Source organism: Sorex araneus, chromosome 11, assembly GCF_027595985.1.
Source record: "Sorex araneus isolate mSorAra2 chromosome 11, mSorAra2.pri, whole genome shotgun sequence".
NCBI lineage: Eukaryota > Metazoa > Chordata > Mammalia > Eulipotyphla > Soricidae > Sorex > Sorex araneus.
Genome location: NC_073312.1, coordinates 39,193,785 through 39,213,947, shown reverse-complemented (window position 1 = coordinate 39,213,947; position 20,163 = coordinate 39,193,785). Strand labels below are relative to the sequence as shown.

Genomic DNA, 20,163 nt, shown 5'->3' with positions numbered 1-20,163 from the left:
TATGACATAGCAATGAATGGGCTAAGGAAGGTGAGGGAATGGGAACCCTGAAGAGTAACTCTTGCAATTTTCTGTTGGAGCAATTGGGTGTTTGGTAGGGCACTAGGTGCAACCGGTTTTGGGGAAAGGCAATGTTATTTACTTACATGCAGGTGCCATTTCTGGAGAACCAGTTCAGGGGGAAGTCCAGGGACTAACTAGGTTTGGAGGTCAGCAGGAAGTTGAAGAACTCACAGTCATTTCGGTTGGAAAATGGTGAAAGCTGTGAATGTAGGCAATTAATTCTGGGTCCTTTCACATGCACCCGGGAGAATAAATTGAGTTCAGCCATTGGTAAGGAGAGAAGCAAGGTGATTCTCATGCTTTGCTTTTTATAGTTTTGGCCTCCTTGATGGGATCCCGTGTGTTTTTATTAATTAAATAATTAATTAATTTTTTAATTTGCATTTTAGGCATGGGAACACTCTGTGGGAATCATCAGCTTCCCTAGTCTTCAATTGCTGGCAGAAGACGTATCCGACCAGTTTGCTAAAGAAATTCAGAAGGCGCTTGTGGGAAAGCCTGCAGGTAAGAAAAATACTGGAGAACACTTTGGGAAGAAGCAACACAGTCCTACAGACCACTTCCAGGTTGAGGCCCTCTCTGCTCTCTTGTGGACTTACAGAAGTGATTTCAAAGAATTGGTGAGCTCAGTTTTGTCACCGAGGAAGAAAGTACCTCGAGAAGGAAGAGAAAGAATGGAGGGAAAAGCAGACTTGGGAGGGGTGTATACACACACACACATACACACACACACCACATGCCACACACACACACACACACACACACAGAGGCTCTGGAAAGAAGGTCTGCATAAAAGTTACTCTTAAGTGGAAAGTTTCATCCACAAATGACACAGTGGCCAAAACATGTTTTCTGTCATGATGGGTGGGGAGACCTCCTGAATTTTATACCTCCTCTTGCAGGGCTAGAATCTGGGGTTGGGCTATGGGGCTGGAGGAGGCAGAGAGCTTGAGCATGATGCAGATTATGGGAACCCTTGCTACACAAGGTGGTATGTGATACAGGGATCTGGAGAAGACTGGATTGTGGGAGTTTCTTCACATCCTTTGGCAATAGGGAATCACTGAATGTTGCAGAACAGGATGATGGCATGATAAAAGCTGTTTTTCAAGGAGATGAATCTGAAAAAATATGTAATGTCCAGTACAGATGCAAGTGTAATGGTCAATTGGGAGAACAGGAGACAGAATCCTCTTAAAGATGTTCCCATTTCATGGATCAAGCACCCAAGAGCAGGGGAAGCTGGTAGGGCAGCTCACTGCCCTGTCTAGTGGATGATACTCTCCTTCTTGCACTATTGCCAGAGCAAGCACGGGTGGCTGCAGGGAAGCTGCTGCGGTGGACGGGGGATGTGGATCAGGATGGCTACCTACTCCTGAAGTCGGTATACGTGCTCATGGGCACAGACTCGGTAAGTTCCTGCTGGCTTCTGTATTCCTTGTCCGTGTGCACAGGACAGGGGCGCATCTTGAGAGTGTCATGCATGAAACTCTTCCTTTCCCGCACCGAGTCTCTTCCAATAGAGAGCAGGGTCTGGAGCACTTTAGTCTGAGTTTCATCTGCTGTTTTAGCTGGTTAGCTGCCTGTCATGCTGGACGAGCAGGTGCAGTGTCAGCCGCCCCAGGAGACTGTTGTGTGGCTGACTTCAGAACTGAAAAGACAATTGTAGTTCTAAGCTTGATACAAGGATTAACTACAGCTGATGTGGGGCTGGAGAGACAGTTCAGTGGGTTGGGTGTTTGCCTTGCATGAGGCAGACCCGGATTCCATCTCAGACACCTCATTTGGTCCCCTGATGCATGCCAGGAGTGATTCCTGAGCACACAACCAGGAGTAAGACCTGAGCACTGCCAGGTGTAAGCTAAAAGCTGTCCCCCCCCCCCCCCCAATAAAACAAACAACAAAACAAGCTGATGTGTACAGACTATTTCCTGTTTGTCAGGCTGAGGCTGGTGGATCCTCTGCCTTTTGTCCATTCATGCTTCTTAAAGCAAATGAGTGGGGATTATAGTAACATCAGGTTTGTGCTCATGTTTACTAAACTCAGCCTGTAGGAGCCACCAGGAATTGCAGATGTGGTACTGAGTGTCTGGACAGCAGGAGCAGACACTGGCCACTGTTACCAGAAGCAGGAATGGTCAGAGGCCACATGTAGGTCTCATCTAGGGCTCTCTCCAGAGGCCCTGCTGGGTGACTGTACCCAGAGGAGCAGCCGCCACTCTCCGTCTAATGTGAATGTAGATGGCAGCTGCAGAGCGATGAGAGGAACTGAGGGAGGCACAGGACCCCACAACTTTGTCTCTGTGTATTTTGTCTGGACCACTCCACAGCCAGATGCCTGAAGCTCTCCTGGGAGAGAGTGTTTTGCAGTGGGAGTAGTAAAAAGTGAGCATAAGGGCCTGCTTTCCGCCGTAGGTGGCCAGTCCCCAGTGTGGAGAGTAGTAAGCAGTTGGCTGTCCATGGAGCAGCGTGGAGGAGGCAGGGACAGCCCTGTGCGCGGCCCTAGCAGGGCTAGATGTCAAACACCGGTGAGGCCAGATACTGCCTTGCTCTGCGTGCTTTCGGGGCGGGGTGGGGGGTGGGGAGGAAGGGTGTGCATTTCATTCCTGATTTGTTTCATCACGGACTGTGCTTTTCCTCATCTCGTCCTCTACTTTGCTGTCAGTGAGTCAATCTGGTGGGAAACCATATGGAGTTTTCTTCTATTTAAGCTGTGGTACTGTAGCAAGGGCCTCTGACAGAAAAGTCCCAAGAAGCTCCTATTCTGGCTAGTTCCCTCTCTGTGACTTCTGTCCTTCTCCCCTGTCTGTCTGGCTCTGGGTCCTGGTCCAGAGGTTCTGTTGGTCTTGGTGAGATCTTAGATTTGGAATAGGACATGGGAAGATCGTGGTCAAGCCTTTAAGTCAGTAGTTTGCACTTGTTATGACTCCTGATGGGGTTTCTGGTGCTCCTTTAGGAGGTAACTTTCTCATTCAGAGGCTATAGGAAGCCCAGTTTTCTCTGAGCCCGTCTTATGCCCTGCTTTCTCCTCACTCCTCTCCTTCATTCCTATAGTCTCGCTTCTAATGGTAGAATGCTGCGGACACACAGTACAGGTTTTCTCTGCTTTCTAAACAGAGACCATTTCTATGAAACCTTTCCTCAGCCAAAACTGTCCGAAGCAAAAGAAGTTATCACCGGTTTTTTTCTATGGAAAAAAATTTGAGCATTCCTAGATGCCAAAAATCACATGAAAGGACAGAACCTACTTAAAAATCACATCCACATATGATACAACCAGGAATAATTGGATAAATACAGAGTCTGTGTAAAATAGTTTCTGGGGAAGGTGTTCTACGTGTCTGTTCTTGCAAAACAGATGCTGAGAGATTTTAGAAACTTTTGACTATGTTGTCAAAAGTAAAAAAGAATCATTTTTTTGGTTGTTGTTTGTTTTGTTTTTTTTTTAGTTTCCTAAAACAGGTGTTAGTGTCGGTCTTTGTAAAAGCAAAGTGGTGTCAGGGAAACTTGAAAATCAAAGATCTAGGCTATACTTTATTTACTTATTCATCTTTAAAAAATTATTTTAATGAATCATCATGAGATACAGTTACAGACTTACACACTTTTGTGATTATGTTTCAGTCATACAATGTTCAAGTACCCATCCCTCCACTAGTGCCCATTCTCCACCACCAATGTTCCCAGTATCCCTCCTGCCACCCCCACCCCTCCCCACCCCCTGCCTCTGTGGCAGGCACGTTCCCTCTCACTCTCTCTCTCTCCTTTTGGGTGTTACATTTTGCAATACAGGTACTAAGCGGTCATCATGTTTGGTCTGTAGCCTGCTTCCTATACTTAATATAAAGGCTATACTTTATATATAAAGGTAGTACTCTTAGTTCTGCTGTCTGGGTCCTATGATGGTCTCCATTTTTTGTTCTAGATTGCGTTGCCCACCAGGGGACGGTGACTGAGTCACCATCCTTGCTCTCTGCTTGCTCTGCTCCCTGTGGGCTCTGCCCAAGCCCTCCCGGCCAGCTCACATCTGCTCTTCTCCTGCAGGAGACGCTGTGCAGAGTCGCAGAGTCTGGACTCCCTGCCCTGCTCCTCCAGTGCCTCTACCTCTTCTTCGTCTTCCCCCTGGATAAGGAGGAGCTCTTTGAGAGTGATGTTCAAGTCCAGAGAATGTTCGTGCAGGTGAGTGAGGAGGGGGGCTTGGCTCTCCTGTGATCAAGACCTTTGGCTTCTTGGAGATGCTTTGCTTCTCCCCCAGTCCAGAAGTTTCTCTCTCCTCAAAGGCCCACTCAGTTCACCCTTCTTCTCTCCCACTCTGCAATATCAGGGAAACCCTTGAATTTGAAAATAGATTTTCTTCTTTTCTGTCCTTGTGTCAATATTCCTCTTGGTTTTTTTCTCTGAGAAAGTGTACCCTATCTCCTCCACGTGGCCCGTCAGCTACTTCTCTTGGCTGTGCTTTATCTGGCATCTAGAAATTCTTCTCTGGCCCTAAGCATGTTATTCTAACTTGTCTAACTAGCAATGTTTTTTTTCTGAGTGCAACCCCTGTGTCCACTGACCACCATGGCCACCTGTCACTTCTATAAGCCCTTCCTTCCATCTGGTGTGTATGTTTCTTGTTGTTCTCTTGATTCTATGTCATCTAAGATATGGTGAGTGAGCATTAATAATGAATGGGAACCGGGTTGCCATTCTGGGACTCTGGTCTCTGGTTCCCAAATCTACTCATGGTCAGACTTCTAATCTATGGTGTCACCTCTTTTTATCTGCTCACAAGCTTGCTGAGGCTACAAGGCATGAAGTATCCTCTTATCACGGTCCTTCTTTTCTAGCTCTTTGAGAATCAGCAGCAACTTTTTTGTTGTTGTTGTTTTGGGGCCACACTCAGCAGTGCTCAGAGGCTACTTCTGGCTCTGCACTCAGGAATCACTCCTGGAAGTGTGATTGGAGGACTTATTGGATTTCAGGAGCTTGGAGGACTAATTGGGATGCTGGGGATCCAGCCTGGATCGGCCCCATGCAAGGCAATCACATTCCCCATTGTACTGTCACTCTAGCCTCTAGTAACTTTTTTTTCTTTGATTTGTTTTTGGACCACACTTCATGGTGCTCAGGAGTTACTTCTACTTTGCACTCAGGAATTATTCAAGTAGTGTTTGGGGGATCATATGGGATGCCAGGGATTGAACCCTAGTTAGCGGCATGCAAGGCTAATATTCTACTCATTGTACTCTCAAGCCCAACAAGTTTTGTCATATTTTTTTTTGTTTTGCTTTTTGGGTCACACCTGTGATTCACAGGTGTTACTCCTGGCTCTGAACTTAGGAGTTACTTCTGGCGATGCTCAGGGGATCATATGGGATGCTGGGAATCAAACTCGGGTCAGCCACGTGCAAGGCAAATGCCCTATCCACTGTGCTATAGCTCCAGCCCCTTATCATAATGTTTTATCTCCTTTCCCTGCCTTCTTTTTCACAAATTCTGTATTTTCAGCTTCTGGGACACCACATTCTTTAAAAAAAAAGTCTGTCACATTTTTCTGACCTGGGAAGGGTGGAAGAAGGACCAGGTAGATGGTAGGATTTACTGATGGTTGCAACTGACAGCTTGGGCAGTGTGTGTACTCAAGACCATCTGAGAATTTTCAAACATAACTGTCCTCTAAAGTGCATGTCACATCAACACCCATTAGGGACTAATTCTCTACCAGGATCTTTGTTGCCAGTAAGGATCTCACAGGCTCTTGTGGATTTTATTTATGGTGGGAAACAGATAAGCTATGTTGGGGAGACACACAGGAATTATTTATCCATCTATAAGTCATTTCTGTTGTGGTGGTAGGATGCCACACTGGGAAATTCAACCTCATGGCTTTTATGTGTCCTTCGGGAAACTAGTGCAACCCAGTATTCACGGTCTTTTCCACAATGTATGGAATGCAAATCACAATCATAGACCACATTTCTGTGCATCCAAGGTTTCCCTGTTTCAGTTCAAAAACATCTAAAAGCTCCTCCTGTGTGTAGATCTGTGCCAGAATGACAGTTCCCAGAATGATCATGCTGCCCTCTTTTGTAGAGATGAGAAAGAGGTGGGAAAGCAGAATGGGGGAAACAACCTCATGAATAAATATTTTAAGTGTGATGAAAGAAAGGTCAAAGGGATACTGGAATATCATTCTGAAAGGACTTGAATTGTAGAAGATAAAAATGGAGGTGTTTGAAAGAAAAAGGCATTAAAGTAGAGAACTGAGGGTGAGAGTGGAAGGTGAATGGAGGAGGGAGTAGGAGCAGAAATGTTCATCCAAACCAAAGGTCATGTGACCACAGTCATTTGCAGAAGAGGCAGGGAGGGAAGTGAGCTCTGTAACCCATCCCAGGGCTGCCCATTGGACTCTCCTACTGTTTTAGGAAAATCTAATGGATTGGGTGCAAGGATCATCCCATATTTACCAAATGAATAATCTAGTTAAAACTTTGAGAATCAAAGAGAGATTTGACTGTTACAACATGAGAAGGGAGAAAAATATTTCATGACCAGCTCTGAATGATGAGCATTAGCACCCTTCAGTTTTATATATCAAGTGGATAGAAAGATAGATATTGGAGATACTGGAAGGTTCTCTGGTAACCTCAAGGATATATGGGATTGGCAGAGACAAGGTCTCTGGTTAGGAGGTTACTATATAACACCCAATCTCTTACAAAGAAGCAGAATTTGAGTGTCAAACAGAGATTCAGTAATATGTATAACTCCTTTTTTTTTTTTTAAAAAAAAAATAGGGACCACTCCTGGCATTCTAGAAATGTCCTCAGAACCACATCTCTCTTTAAATATCATTATGTCATCTTAGTTATATACTTTAATTGGTATTGATAGTTTTCAGCATATACACACACACATATATATATGTATATATATATATCCCTATTTCTCAAAACTAAACATCCCTCTGTTCTCATTTGGAAAATGTAAAATTTAGGACTGGAGTGATAATACAATGGGAAGGGCACTTGCTTTGCATGTGATTGACCCAGGTTTAATCCCCAGCACCGGGGCTGGAGAGATAGCACAGCGGGTAGGGCATTTGCCTTGCACGCGGTTGACCCGGGTTTGATTCCCAGCATCCCATATGGTCCCCTGAGCACCGCCAGGAGTGATTCCTAAGTGCAGAGCCAGAAGTAACCCCTGTGCATTGCCAGGTGTGACCCAAAAAGCAAAAAAAAAAAAATCCCCAGCACCAAAAATGGTCCCCCAAGTCTGCCTGAGCACAGAGCCAAGAGTAAGCCCTGCACACTATCAGCATATCACCTCTACTCCCCCACCCCCACAAATCCCCAAATGTGGAAAGTGCTAGGACATGGATTGTCAGTTCAGACTTTAGCCTCATTCCTGTTGTGTTTGCCGGGTGGCCCTGACAAACAGGCTGGTCTAGGTGGAGCATGACCACGCAATAACTTTATTCTTTGAGTTGACTCCATGGTCATCTTTACTCTGGAAAAGTAGGGAAGAGCTCTGCCACAGGAAAGAGTCTTACTCACTACTATTCTTGACTGTTTTTCTCCCCAGATGTTGCTGAACACTTGCAGTGAATCTCAGGGGCTGGAGGGTCTCCTCTCGGGGAATGAGCTCAAATCTCTTGTGATCGCCACAACCTGTCTCCGGGAGCACAGCTGCAGTTTTTGGAAGGAGCCTACATACTGCGTGCTGAGAGCAATCTCCAAGGCCCAGAATCCTGGCATTATCCAATACCTGCAGGGTAGGACCAGGAGTAGGCCAGAGTCCTGCCTTTTACAGGGATTGGGGTTATTAGGGTCTCTGTATAGATCTCTGAAACTAAAAAAACAGATCAATAGGCAGAGTTTTCACTGATGTCCAGCTATATCGTATACCTTACACTCTTCAATTTGTGCATGGAAGTGTTTTAATTGTTTTTGATTTTTTTGGGGTCACATCCAGCAATTCTTGGAAGTGCTTCTTGTGGTGCTTAGAGGACCATGTAGGACCACTGACCAAAACCAGTGTACCAGTGTGCAACGCATGCATCCAGCTGACTCTGAGCATTGTCATTTTGATGCTTCACTGGAGGAGGGAGGGACAGGGAAACTCCTTTACTGTATTCTGGTATCAAAGAGGTGCCATGCTGGAACTGTTTGCCTGCTACTCCTTTCTCCTTGAGATAGGTAATAATAATAATGAATGCCACTTTGCCATGGGGAGTATAAGCAATAAGCATGGTGGAATAATTTGCCAATGATTTTAGCTAGTGAAACTTAGAATCCAAGTTTAAACTGTGAGACACCCAGAGGTGCTTGGGGAACCATATGGTATCAGCAATTAATCTGGGCTTGACCACATGCAAGATATGTGCCTTAACCCCTGCTCTGTATCTCTGACCTCCTCTCCCCACCAATTTTGGACCATTTTCAGAGACAATTATGGTAGTTGTTGAGCCCACCATAGTCACCTGCTTGATAACTTTTTTTCTTTCTTTTTAAAAATTTTATTGAATTACCGTGAGATAGAGGATGTCAGTGACAAGAGTCAGGAAAGTTAAACAAGTGTCACTTTTATTGTAGAGGGGACCCAGGGAGAAACATCATCCTCTTTAGGGACTCTAAGCTTGGAGGGAGACCAGGGCCTGGTGGCAATGGTCCAGGTCTGAAATAAGTCCCTGGTATTCAGCATTCCAGTCTCCCACGGGCTAGGGCGTGACACTTATGAGGAAAGGCTGCATGCTTTAGAGTGGCATCTCATGGCATTCTTGTTCTCAATTGTCCAAGACAAAAAATTAAAAAGAAAAATTCCTTCTATCACAGATCCTGTAGCTGGGGTCACTGTGCTGAGAACCTCTTTAGAGTAAGGGGTGATTTCTGTGGGCCATGGGCTCGGGATAAGATAAGGATGTGAGGGTTGATCTGCCAGTTTTCCATCATGAACTCAATTCTTGGGGCTGCCCGAGACACTGTAGGTGTTGCCAAGGAGGAGGAACTGAGCATGCCAAACTTGAGCTCTCCTGGGCCCTTTTTCTGATCCTCTTCTCCAGCACTCATGGAAAGCTTCTCCCAAATTAAAGAGTCCTAAAAAGAATGAGCTAGCAGCATACACATTCCATGCTTTGTCTCTCTCTTTCCTGACCCAGATCTTCTCGCCTTCCCATAGCTATGTGAAAACTTAGTTCTATGGCCATGCGCAAAGGAGCAGACCTTTCCTTCACTGCTCCTTTTCCATCTTTCATCCTGCCACCCCATCTTCACCTGTGGCTTACGCCCCTGGTCACCTTATTGCACATGCATCTTTCTCTACACTTTCCATCAACTCTATTTCTTCTCAGCTTTAGCACTGTTCCCTCAAGGAGATGCTCTGTGATGTGATGCGCAGTGCTTGTGTCTTTCATCTCCTAACCTAATGCACTTAGATGACCCCTGAGCTGGAGATCGGAAGCAAAGACTAAGAGGCTTTCTCCTTCTTCCTGTTATTGCTTGTTCTCTCTCTGGCTCTGCAGACAGGAGCTCTCCAGAGGACACTTTCCATAAGGGAGGCTGCTTGACCCAAGAGCCAGCGGAGAAGGGTTTTCACTTTCACTCATGTCTCGATGTACAGTTTGGCGGTGGGTTGGGTTGGTGTTGGTAGAAGCCTGTCTCTGAACTCAGCATGGCTGTGCTTTCCTCCTGCAGCCATGGACTGTGTCAAGATCTCCCTGCAGAACCTCTCCAGGCTTGCAGACACTCTCCCGGCTCCCGACGTGAGTGAGGCCGTGAATCTCATCTTGGGCTTTGTGAAGGACTCCTACCCCATTTCCTCCACTCTGTTCCTTGAGTTTGAGAATGGAGAGGGCTACCCTCTGCTGCTCAAAGTTTTACTTCGGTAAGTGGCTAAGCATGGTGTAGGAGAAGCCCCTGAAGTCTAGATTTTTGAAATCATTGGGGTTGTTTGGGAGAAATAAAATTGAGGCTTCTGAAAATGTCTTCCAAAATACTCATCTCCATAGAGCAAGACCAGATAGATCTCTGTTGCTAGTCATTCTGCACACAGCCAGGTATGGGAGCCCCTTCTTTCTGGAAACAATGGGGCCATTTCGATAATGGTTTATCCTGGTCCACTTGGTGGTATGTACCACTTGTAGGCTTGGCAGCCTGGCAGCCACCTGGTATCTCTATTGTATGAGTGTTTGGGAATTGTTTTAAGCTCTTTCTGTACTTGGGGGGTGGAAAACGGGGAATAACCCCCTTGCAGAAGCAGCCTTTCACCTATGAATCATACTGCCTTGGGAGCTTTATTTAGGATGAAGCTCAGTAGTCCAGTTCGACAGTTGCTATTGCTTATGTCCTGGCTTTCTATTTCCAAATGAATGACTTAAAACCCATGACCCACGGGGTGTCCAACAAAGGCCTGGTGTTTCAGCTAACTCCAACTGACTCCACTTGCTCCAACATCTTTTTTGTTGGGGGCAGTCATCAAGTAAGCCAAGAGAGATGAAAACCGGAGCAGTTTCTTGGTGGTCCAAGCTCTCCCACCAATTAAGAACAAGACTGTGTATAATCCCTTGGACCATGCTCTGGGGGAATGCGTGAGGACCTCATCTCTGTAGTGTCACTCACCATTGCAGTCCAAAAACCTTATTACAGAGTCAGGCTTCTAATCTGGAGGAGACTTGGGCAGGGGGGCTGAAATCCTTCAGACTTAAAAGTCCAAGAGGAGGTGATTACAAGACAACATCCTGAGGAACTTCCTCTAGTAGACAGTATGAATGAACATTCTTATGGGTGTGGGGCATTTGCCATGACCAACTGGCAAATGATCAAACTGCTTACAGTGTGGTCTCTGTCGTCACTGTTTCTTTGGTTAAATGATAGTTGGGTTTGCTCAGACTCTTGTACGGGCAAGTGTGATAGGAAAGATGTGATTTGTCATTAGGATTTCATTTGTTCCTTGAAACACATCACACTGCTAGGACTTTTACTCTGGACTTTGCAGTTGAAATGAGTTGAACATTTCATCCTATGAGTAGAGCAAGGTGGTTCGCTGCCCCGTGAATAGCTAAAGACAAAACCAAGACTCACCTTTGAAAGAAACACAAGGAAGTCTAGTAAAGTCGGATTACGGATTACTTTTTATGATGTTTGTTTTGTTGCTCTTTTGAAGCACAAACTCTTATTTTGCCTCAAACACATCTTTGAGGTCCATCCATAAAAAGCAGATAACTCTTCCTCATGTCTCCGAATTCAAATCTCATGCATGTCAATCAAAGTTTGTTGTCTGCAAAGAGTTTGACTTTTATCCAGGCCATGTCCCTTGCCTTTTGGTTCTTGGTGGAGACCTTTGGACTCTTCCCAGCCCAGAACTTTGACATTGCACCTATATCATTGTGGGCAGCTTGGTGAGCCAATGTAGCTCCTCTGAATGAGAAGTCTAGGGAATTGGCCTGTTCTGTTCCTACAGGTATGACGAGCTTAGTGAGAGTGAAGAGGACCCTCACCTGGAAGAGATGGTTGGGCTGGTGGTGTGGCTGACAACCTGTGGGAAGGCAGAGCTGAACGTGTTTGACAGCATCACTTACCCACAGATGGAGGGCTTCAAGTTTCATCATGAGGCTTCAGGTGGGTCATTTTGTCTCTGGGAGTACAGCAGCTTTCAGAACTGTCACTGGAAAAATACCACAAGGACATGGCACCTATCACAGCCAAGTCTGTCATGTCTTTGGAGATCCCTTGTGTCGTTTAAATTTCTTTCTTATAGAATTTTTTCCATATGCCATGGGTGAGACTTAGAGGAAATGTTTGTTCAATAAACACAAAAGTTCTAAATTTCTGAAGGCACACTGATTACCATCCCAGGCTGGAGGAACTTGCTTTGCCTTATTCATTTTATTTATTTATTTATTTATTTATTTATTTATTTATTTATTTATTTATTTATTTATTTATTTATTTATGCTTTTTGGGTCACATCCCGCGATGCACAGGGGTTACTCCTGGCTCATGCACTCAGGAATTACTCCTGGTGGTGCTCGGGGGACCATATGGGATGCTGGGAATCGAACCTGGGTCGGCCGCGTGCAAGGCAAATGCCCTACCCACTGTGCTCCAGGCCCTGGCAGTGGTTTTTTTTTTTACTTAGTTTAAACACCACGATTTACAAAGTTGTTCATAATAGATTTGTTTTAGGTATTCAGTATTCAATATTTGTTTTAGGTATTCAGTATTCAATATTTGTTTTAGGTATTCAATTTCAGTGGGGACTGGTGGCTGGTGGTTCTGAAACATGCTTCTGGGCATAGAGTCAGTACCTCCTATGTTACTGAGGAGGTTGGTCGATTTGATTGGTGTGCTCAGACAACATATATGCATACTCCCTATGCAGTTACAACTCTGCCCCATTGGTGGGTATCAGCATATTCAGACCAGGGATCTCTCCCTGAGTATTCTTCACATATGCTGAACAATTATCTATGGGTAACTGGCTGGCACACTCCTCATGCACAGTGGTCATACCAGGCAGGAATGCCAGTCCTCTTTGGGTTCATCAGAAAGCCCTGTTTGGAGGTCCCTTTCAAATGAGGCTCTAAGGTTAATTGTGAGTTAAGTAGAGGGAAGGACAAGAAGTTTCAAGTCAGAAAGTACAGGGGCCAGAGTGATAGCACAGTGGGTAAGGTGTTTGCCTTGCACTCGGCCGACCCGGGTTCGATCCCCGGCATCCCAAGCACCGCCGGGAGTAATTCCTGAATGCAAAGCCAGGAGTAACCCCTGAGCATCGCTGGGTGTGACCCAAAAAGAAAAAAAAAAGAAAGTACAGCCTGTGAAAGGAAATCCTGGCTAGAAAGAATAAGGAAAGGGCCAGAGTCCTGTGTAAGTCAGAGGACAGAAGCCACCAAACTACAGCATCAAGGAAGATTCAGGGGACCTGGCTCCAGCAGACACAGGGAGGAGGGCATTGGGAAAGAGTTCCAGAGGCAACTGGTGCTCAAGGGCTGCAGGGACAGTGTCTGAGGCAGTGTCTCCTGGGTAGAAGAGAAGGCTAAACCTTCGAGTCGGAGAGAAAGAGAAAGGTGGGTTCTGAAGGGTCGTTATTTAGCAGTTTGTCTAGAGATGAAACTGACTTTGCATAGTAATCTTCAACCTAATTTGATTTCAATTGATTGAAATCAATCCTGCAATCCAGAGTTGTCCAATGAAAATAGAATGTGAGCCTCATAATGTCATTAAAGATATTTTAATAACTATATTTTAAAAACAAAGAAGAAACAAGAAAAATTCATTTAGTTTTGGGCCACACCTGGAAGTGCTAAGGGCTTACTCCTGGCTCTGTGCTCAGGGATCACCCCTTGTGGGCTACAGTATCACATTTAGTGCCAAGATTGAACTCAGCTGCAAAGCAAGCACCCTACCCACTGCACTCTCTTCCTGGTATTTAATTTTGTTTAATGGTGTCTTTTAGTTAACCAATATATCCAAAGTAGGCTCTCTCAACACATGATTCACTGTCACTGTCACTGTTATCCCATTGCTCATCAATTTGCTTGAGTGGGCACCAGTAACGTCTCCATTATGAGACTTGTTACTGTTTTTGGCATATTGAATACGTCACGGGTAGCTTGCAGGCTCTGCCATGCAGGTGAGATACTTTCCGTAGCTTGCCAGGTTCTCTGAGAGGAATCAAACCTGGGTCGGCTGCGTACAAGGAAAATGCCCTACCCGCTGTGCTGTTGCTCCAGCCCCAACACATGATTAACACAAATAATTATTAATGGCTTCTGCCTTTTGCATTCTTGCTTTGTATTTAGTCTTGGAAATCCCATATGTAGTTTTGCACTTGGAGAGCCCAGCAAGCTACCAAGAGTTTCCCACCCGCACGGCAGAGCCTGGCAAGCTGCCCATGGTGTATTCAATATGCCCCAAACAGTAACAACAAGTCTCACAATGGAGATGTTACTGGTGCCCGCTCAAGCAAATCGATGAGCAACGGGATGACAGTGACAGTGACAGTTTTGCACTCATGGAATATCTCAGTCCAGCATGGCCCCATTTCATGGGCTCAGTTAGCCACCACATCTTGGACAAAGCAGCTCTAAACTTACACACTGGGCTGTTGGCATTTCGGGACTGAAAATAGAGATCTTAAGTGGTACTTCCTAACAGCAACGAAGGCATGTATTTCTAGGAAAAGGCAGGAAAAATGACTTTTTGAATCAGTTCTTATTTTTCATCACCAGGGGTGACTGTTAAGAATCTTCAGGCCTTCCAAGTCTTGCAGAACGTTTTCCACAGAGCCAGCAACTCCGTGATCTGCCTCAAAGTCTTAACAGCCATCAAGACCTTGTGGGCCTGGAACGCCCGCAACTTCTTCCTGCTGGAGTGGACCCTGCAGCCCTTCTCGCAGTTTGTGGAGCTCGTGCCCCTGAAGCCGGTGGCAGTACAGAGACTCTTCTTCCAGCTGCTGGAGGCCCTGGTGTTTGAACTGCACTATGTGCCCCATGAGATCCTGCGGAAGGTGCAGCACCTGGTCAAGGAGAGCCCTGAGCTACCCTGCAGCCTTGTGGCCCTGCAGAGCATCATGAAGATCGTGGGCCGGGACCTGCTCTTCACTGACATCTTCCGGGACTCAGGACTCCTGGGCCTACTGCTGGCCCAGTTGCGGAAACAGGCCAAGATCCTGAGGAAGTCAGGTGCTCCTCAGGAATAGGGACAGGACATGGGCTAGTGGCCAGTGTTAACTGGACCTGCTCTGTACACCATTAATAAATACACACTAGTATTTATTAATGTAACAGAGAAATGGGTGTGCCCCGGATACCTAATACCATGAGGGTCATAGAAGAAACCTCTGAGGCATGTGGCTTCACAGAGCAGCTGCTGCCCTGTTTACTGGAACTAGCTGGAGGGCGGGGACTAACTTTGTACAGGCTCATGGAGTTTGAACAGGCTTATGCACAGGGTCATCAGGCCTGATGGATTTTCTGCCTTCAGCTGTCTCTTGCACTAGATGTTATTTGAGTGTGTCAGTCGGGAGACAGTGGAGAGAAAAGACAGGTCTTCAGGAAGGCAGAGAAGAAAGGGTTTAGAAAGGTCTGGGGCTCTGAGGTGGAGGTGGGAAGCAGGGGAGCAGGGATGAGAAGATACCCAAGGCTAGCTTGAATATGGATGTGTACCACCATTTCTCTTTTGGTGCTACAAGTCCAATGGTCTTTTATTGGCTGGGACCAGTCACTAGGGCTTGCATGCAGAACCAGCTTGACTCTCCTTGAATCGTGCATGTGTTTTCATGTGTCCTGCTGGTATAATTCTTGAGGCTCCCTGGCAACTTCCTTCAGCTCTGTTTTGTCTCTACACTTGGACTCTCAAACTTAACACTACAGGACTTAGGGTCCTTCTATGCAGGTGGCAGTTCACTTAGGAGTGTTGGCCGGGGCCTCCTAATTGCTCAGCTCTGTTCTATGTGTACGCTGTGCTGGGAGCACTCAATGGGTTTGTCTGCCCCCTCTTCCAGCAACCTTCAAAAAGGATTCTGAGTATAAAGACCATCTGCTCCTTTACGTCCTCCTAACTTTCTCTCCATTTGTCCATAACTTTGGGATGTCAGCTCAGAAGAGGGCCGATGAGACACAGAATGCAGTCACTTAACTGTATTCATCTTCTTTTTTTCTTTTTGGGTCACACCTGGCGATGCACGGGGTTACTCCTGGCTCATGCACTCAGGAATCACTCCTGGTGTTGCTCGGGGGACCATATGGGGTGCTGGGAATCGAATCCGGGTTGGCCGCGTGCAAGGCAAACGCCCTACCTGCTGTGCTATCACTCCAGCCCCTGTATTCATCTTTTCATCTCCTCTCCTCTCACTGCACTGGATAGCAGGCTCCTGGCAATTGGCTTTTTAGTTATTTGCCCTTTGGGGCATTTTTCTTCAGCTTGCAACTAAAGCCATCAGATTGTCTGCTTCCTGGGCCTATCAGAGGGGAAGGAACTGAAAGTGGAGGATGCGTTGAGATTAGATAGCCTGGGCTGGAATTCTAACTGTGTGTAATACAGGGGCTGAGTTATCCTAAGCAAATTACTTAACCCCTAGGAGCCCGATTCCTCTTCTGGTAAATGGTGTGTGTGTGTGTGTGTGTGTGTGTGTGTGTGTGTGTGTGTGTGTGTGTGTGTGAATAATATCTACAATCAGAGGAAAAGTGTCCGAATTTAATGAGAAAACCCTGGCCAGTAATTTCCTATATGCCTGGAATGTAATAAGTCCCCCCGAGTGTTGGTCATGCCATCTCTGTAGGCTCTGCGCTTCTGCTGGACTTTGTGAGCATGATTCACACACCTTTCAGAGGCCAGCAAGGACTCATGCCTTCCTGGCAAAGAGGGTAATTTGCAAGAGGATTGGGACTGAGGATGAGGGGCTTCATCTCCGAGCATGTGGTTCTCTGGGCCAGGCTCGAGGAGTGTTTGCTCTGTGCATCTTTCTATGCTTTCCCCCTGTCATTTTGTGCTTCAGTGTTATATTAACTGAATATTGCTTTACAGTTGCCTCACATTAGATTTGCTTTTAAATTTGATGCCAGACCTACAACCCTTTATAAGACAGTTCATCTTTTTTTTTTTTTTTTTGGTGAGCTGCTATATCCAAATCATGCTCTGTGTTTTTATTGTTAAATATTTTTTAGCTACTTATTATTTTTTTTATTATTTTATCTATTTTTGGCTTTTTGGGTCACACCTGGCGATGCTCAGGGGTTACTCCTGGCAGTGCTCAGGGGACCATATGGGATGCTGGGAATCGAACCCGGCTTGGCTGAGTGCAAGGCCAACACCCTACCCGCTGTACTATCACCTCAGCTCCTATCTTCTAGTTTTTAAACTCTACTTGGTCTCATCCATCCATTCATCCTCCAATTATGGAATGAACCTGTCATTCATGTGACATACTTTCCTGGCACTGTACACTCAGCAGTGAATGTGCAGGTCTAGATTGCCCTTGGTGGCCTCTCTGCTCTAGAACTCTTGTGCATCTCCATTCCACAGGGGTGATCTGGCCATCCTCCTTCCCAAGTATGACAGGCGAATTCTTAAGTGTATGATGGAAAGTGAAGGAGTCAGGGATTTAGGTATCATGACAATCTGGGCTCCACAAGCAGTGTCTGAAGATCAGCTCTATCTTGATTACCTGGGAACTTGTTAGCGATGTACATTGTAGAATCCCACCTGATGCCACCTGAGAATGGGACACAACTTTAGGGTTTTAATAACCAGTCTTCTGGGGACTTTGATGTGCTCAAGTTGTAGAACCACTGTGGTAATGGAATAGGGTTATATGTTATGAATAGGGATATTCACACCTTTATTGTAGAGGAATTACATTCATGCAATTTTAGGAGGAGGGAAAACTAATGCATAAGATTGTAGGTGATATTATACTTAGTTAATTTTAAAAGAAATTTCTTCTTAAAATATGTTAGGAAGCAGAGAGTCCAGTCTTGGTGTTCAAGATCCAGAAGGAGACCTCACCTGTGTGATGCTGAGAACTGTGGACGCACTTCTGAAAGGCTCAGTTCGGAATGCTGGTAATGAAGATAACAATTTTTCTTGTCACTGCTGGGTGAACTATTATTATATCCTGGTGATTTATATCCATGTTTAACCCAAAGAGTAACTGACACAATGCTGTGGCCAATTTCCACTTCCAACAACTGCTAGATACTTTGGTGAACAGGTTTCAATTTAAAGTTGCTAAAGTGACCTCTTTGCTCTAAATGTATGGGTGTCCTAAATATATGAGACCATAGACCTTCCCTCTCCCAAGTAAAATTTATTAATCTCTTGCCACACTGACTTTTGGTGCTTCTTTATTATTTGTAAAATACAGGAAAAGAGAAAGAACTAGTTACTTTAAAGATAAATAATTTGACATACTTCTGGTCCACGGCGGTCTTTATAACTCCATCCATTCATCCAAATACATTTTACTTCCTAAGGTGATGAAGAGTCCATGTTTATAATACAAGTACATAAATATATGTATGTATATTATACTGTTCATCAACAAAATTACATCAGTGAGTTTGTGATTTGGGGCATCTTTATTTGATATACTTATAGATCAACTCTATCATAGTTGCTAGATCAACCATGCCAAGTATGAATGTTATTTCATTACGGCTGATGACTCCTAGCAATAGACTGGTAGGTTCACTGGAGGTGCTGGTTAATATGAAGGTGCATATTCCATGGTTAACTCCTAGAGAACTAATTAGTATCCAAAGTCAAATATTGGCAATCTATTATAAACATTCTCCAAGGTAATTTGTATGTTGGGAGGTACCCAATTCAAAATTGGAGAAATTCCACTTTATGGAATTAACTAGCTCAAATCTATATCATGACATTTGAATGTAGTTCAGTAGAAGAATTATTTAGGAGTTCTTATTCTGCATAATATTGTCCAAAATGCCAATCCTGGAGAAAAAAATTCTTAAAAATACTTTTAAACAAAATTATAACTCCAGCATAATTTTTAAATCCACAGCCACAAAAAAACTATCAAGAAATTAAGTATATTCTTGACTTAAATTCTGATTTTTTTCAAGTAAAAATTTTACCAGAACTTTCATTGTCTATGAATTATAGAATTATTTGTAAATAAAGGGCAAATATACAATACTTCCTAAATAAGATTTCCCCTCTAAAATAAAATTTTTTTCTTCAGAAAAAATAAAATTAACAGCAGCTTTCCTTTAAATCCTTTGCTCCAGTTTCTTCCTCCCTCCCTTTAATAGCTGTTAGGGATTTTGAGAAAAAGTTCCAGTGGGCAGATAAAAAATAGAAATATGGAGCAATACAAACCTGGAAATTGTTAAGATGAAACTGTTCTTGTAATTAAAATCAAGGGGCTAAGGCCCTCATCACTCTAGCCGCCTCCTCCTCTTTGTCTGGTCTATAGTTGTTCTGAAAGACCACGGCATGGTGCCCTTCATCAAGATCTTTCTGGATGATGAATGCTACCGAGGACCCTCACTCAGCATCTTGGAGCAGCTGTCAGTGATCAACCCAGAGGAGTATATGAGCATCATTATAGGTGCTTTGTGTTCATCCACGCAAGGGGAGCTGCTGCTGAAACTGGATCTGCTGAAGGTGATCTCAAATCCTCCTTTGTATTGGGCTTGCCCATGGGTACGGTGCACGTGATCCATATTTGCCCATGCAGTCAGTCACTATCACTGGGTGTGTGACTATGTTGTACACATAGGGTAGTACTAGCTTCTAAAATACATACAACCCACGTCTTCAGTAGTTGGACACATTCCAAATTTTCTTATCCACAGTGCAATCAATTAATAATATGGGTGATATATCACTCAGGGTCAGATGTTTTGAGGCATCTAGTTCAGCTAGCCCATAAAGGAAGGGAAAACATGGAGAATTATACAAGGTACTAGGACTTTGATAGACATTAACTTTTGTTTAATTTTGTTTGGGCAGAACTTTGGTGAGGACCCACAGGATGCAGTAGATGTCTGGAAATGTAGTCTTAGGTTACACATGTGCATCCCAGTGTTATGGGGGATGATATGGGAGTAGAAACTGAGTCAGTGGTACCCAAACCACTTCCACATTTACTTGTTCAACTTCTACTAGCATCCATAGATTACCAGACTTGAGGCCAAATGCTTAAGACATGGGGTCAAATGGGATGCAGTCCTTGCCATGTGGAGCTCACAGATGAGGGTGGCGGTGAGGAAGTGATTACCATTTCCTTCTGTGAGGAAGGAATAGAAGGAAGTGGTAATCACAGTACTCTGGTGGACATTGAGTGCAGGCAGCCATGGGAACAGAGAAATATAATAGAAGAGTGCTGCCTGACTTGTTTGAGGAAGGTTCACCAGAGGAGAGTATATTTGAGCAGAAAAAAGGAAGCAAAAGGCAGTAAAAAGCATGAAAACAGGGGCTATAAAGGGAGAAGTAAAACTATTGGGTTAAGTTTGGGTAACCAAGAGGAGTATGCATTCTTGGTTACTTAACTATCTTAAAATAGAGATGATAATGAATGTCATTGCTGCTAACGCTTTTGCCTTGCAACTTTTGCACTCTTGTTGTTGCTTTTACTTTTTAAGTTACTTGG

General features: G+C 44.7%; 1 protein-coding gene across 1 annotated transcript in view; it reads left to right on the top strand.

The window, feature by feature from the left end:
* WDFY4 (WDFY family member 4) overlaps positions 1 to 20,163 on the top strand; it is a 248,928-nt gene that overhangs the window by 11,660 nt on the left and 217,105 nt on the right. Inside the window, exons 2-10 of the mRNA XM_004607397.2 lie at positions 453 to 567; positions 1,368 to 1,474; positions 4,108 to 4,242; positions 7,633 to 7,822; positions 9,741 to 9,930; positions 11,506 to 11,663; positions 14,276 to 14,728; positions 17,504 to 17,608; positions 18,985 to 19,175. Of these exons, the coding sequence (XP_004607454.2) occupies positions 453 to 567; positions 1,368 to 1,474; positions 4,108 to 4,242; positions 7,633 to 7,822; positions 9,741 to 9,930; positions 11,506 to 11,663; positions 14,276 to 14,728; positions 17,504 to 17,608; positions 18,985 to 19,175 (1,644 nt within the window). The remainder of the gene's footprint in view (positions 1 to 452; positions 568 to 1,367; positions 1,475 to 4,107; positions 4,243 to 7,632; positions 7,823 to 9,740; positions 9,931 to 11,505; positions 11,664 to 14,275; positions 14,729 to 17,503; positions 17,609 to 18,984; positions 19,176 to 20,163) is intronic.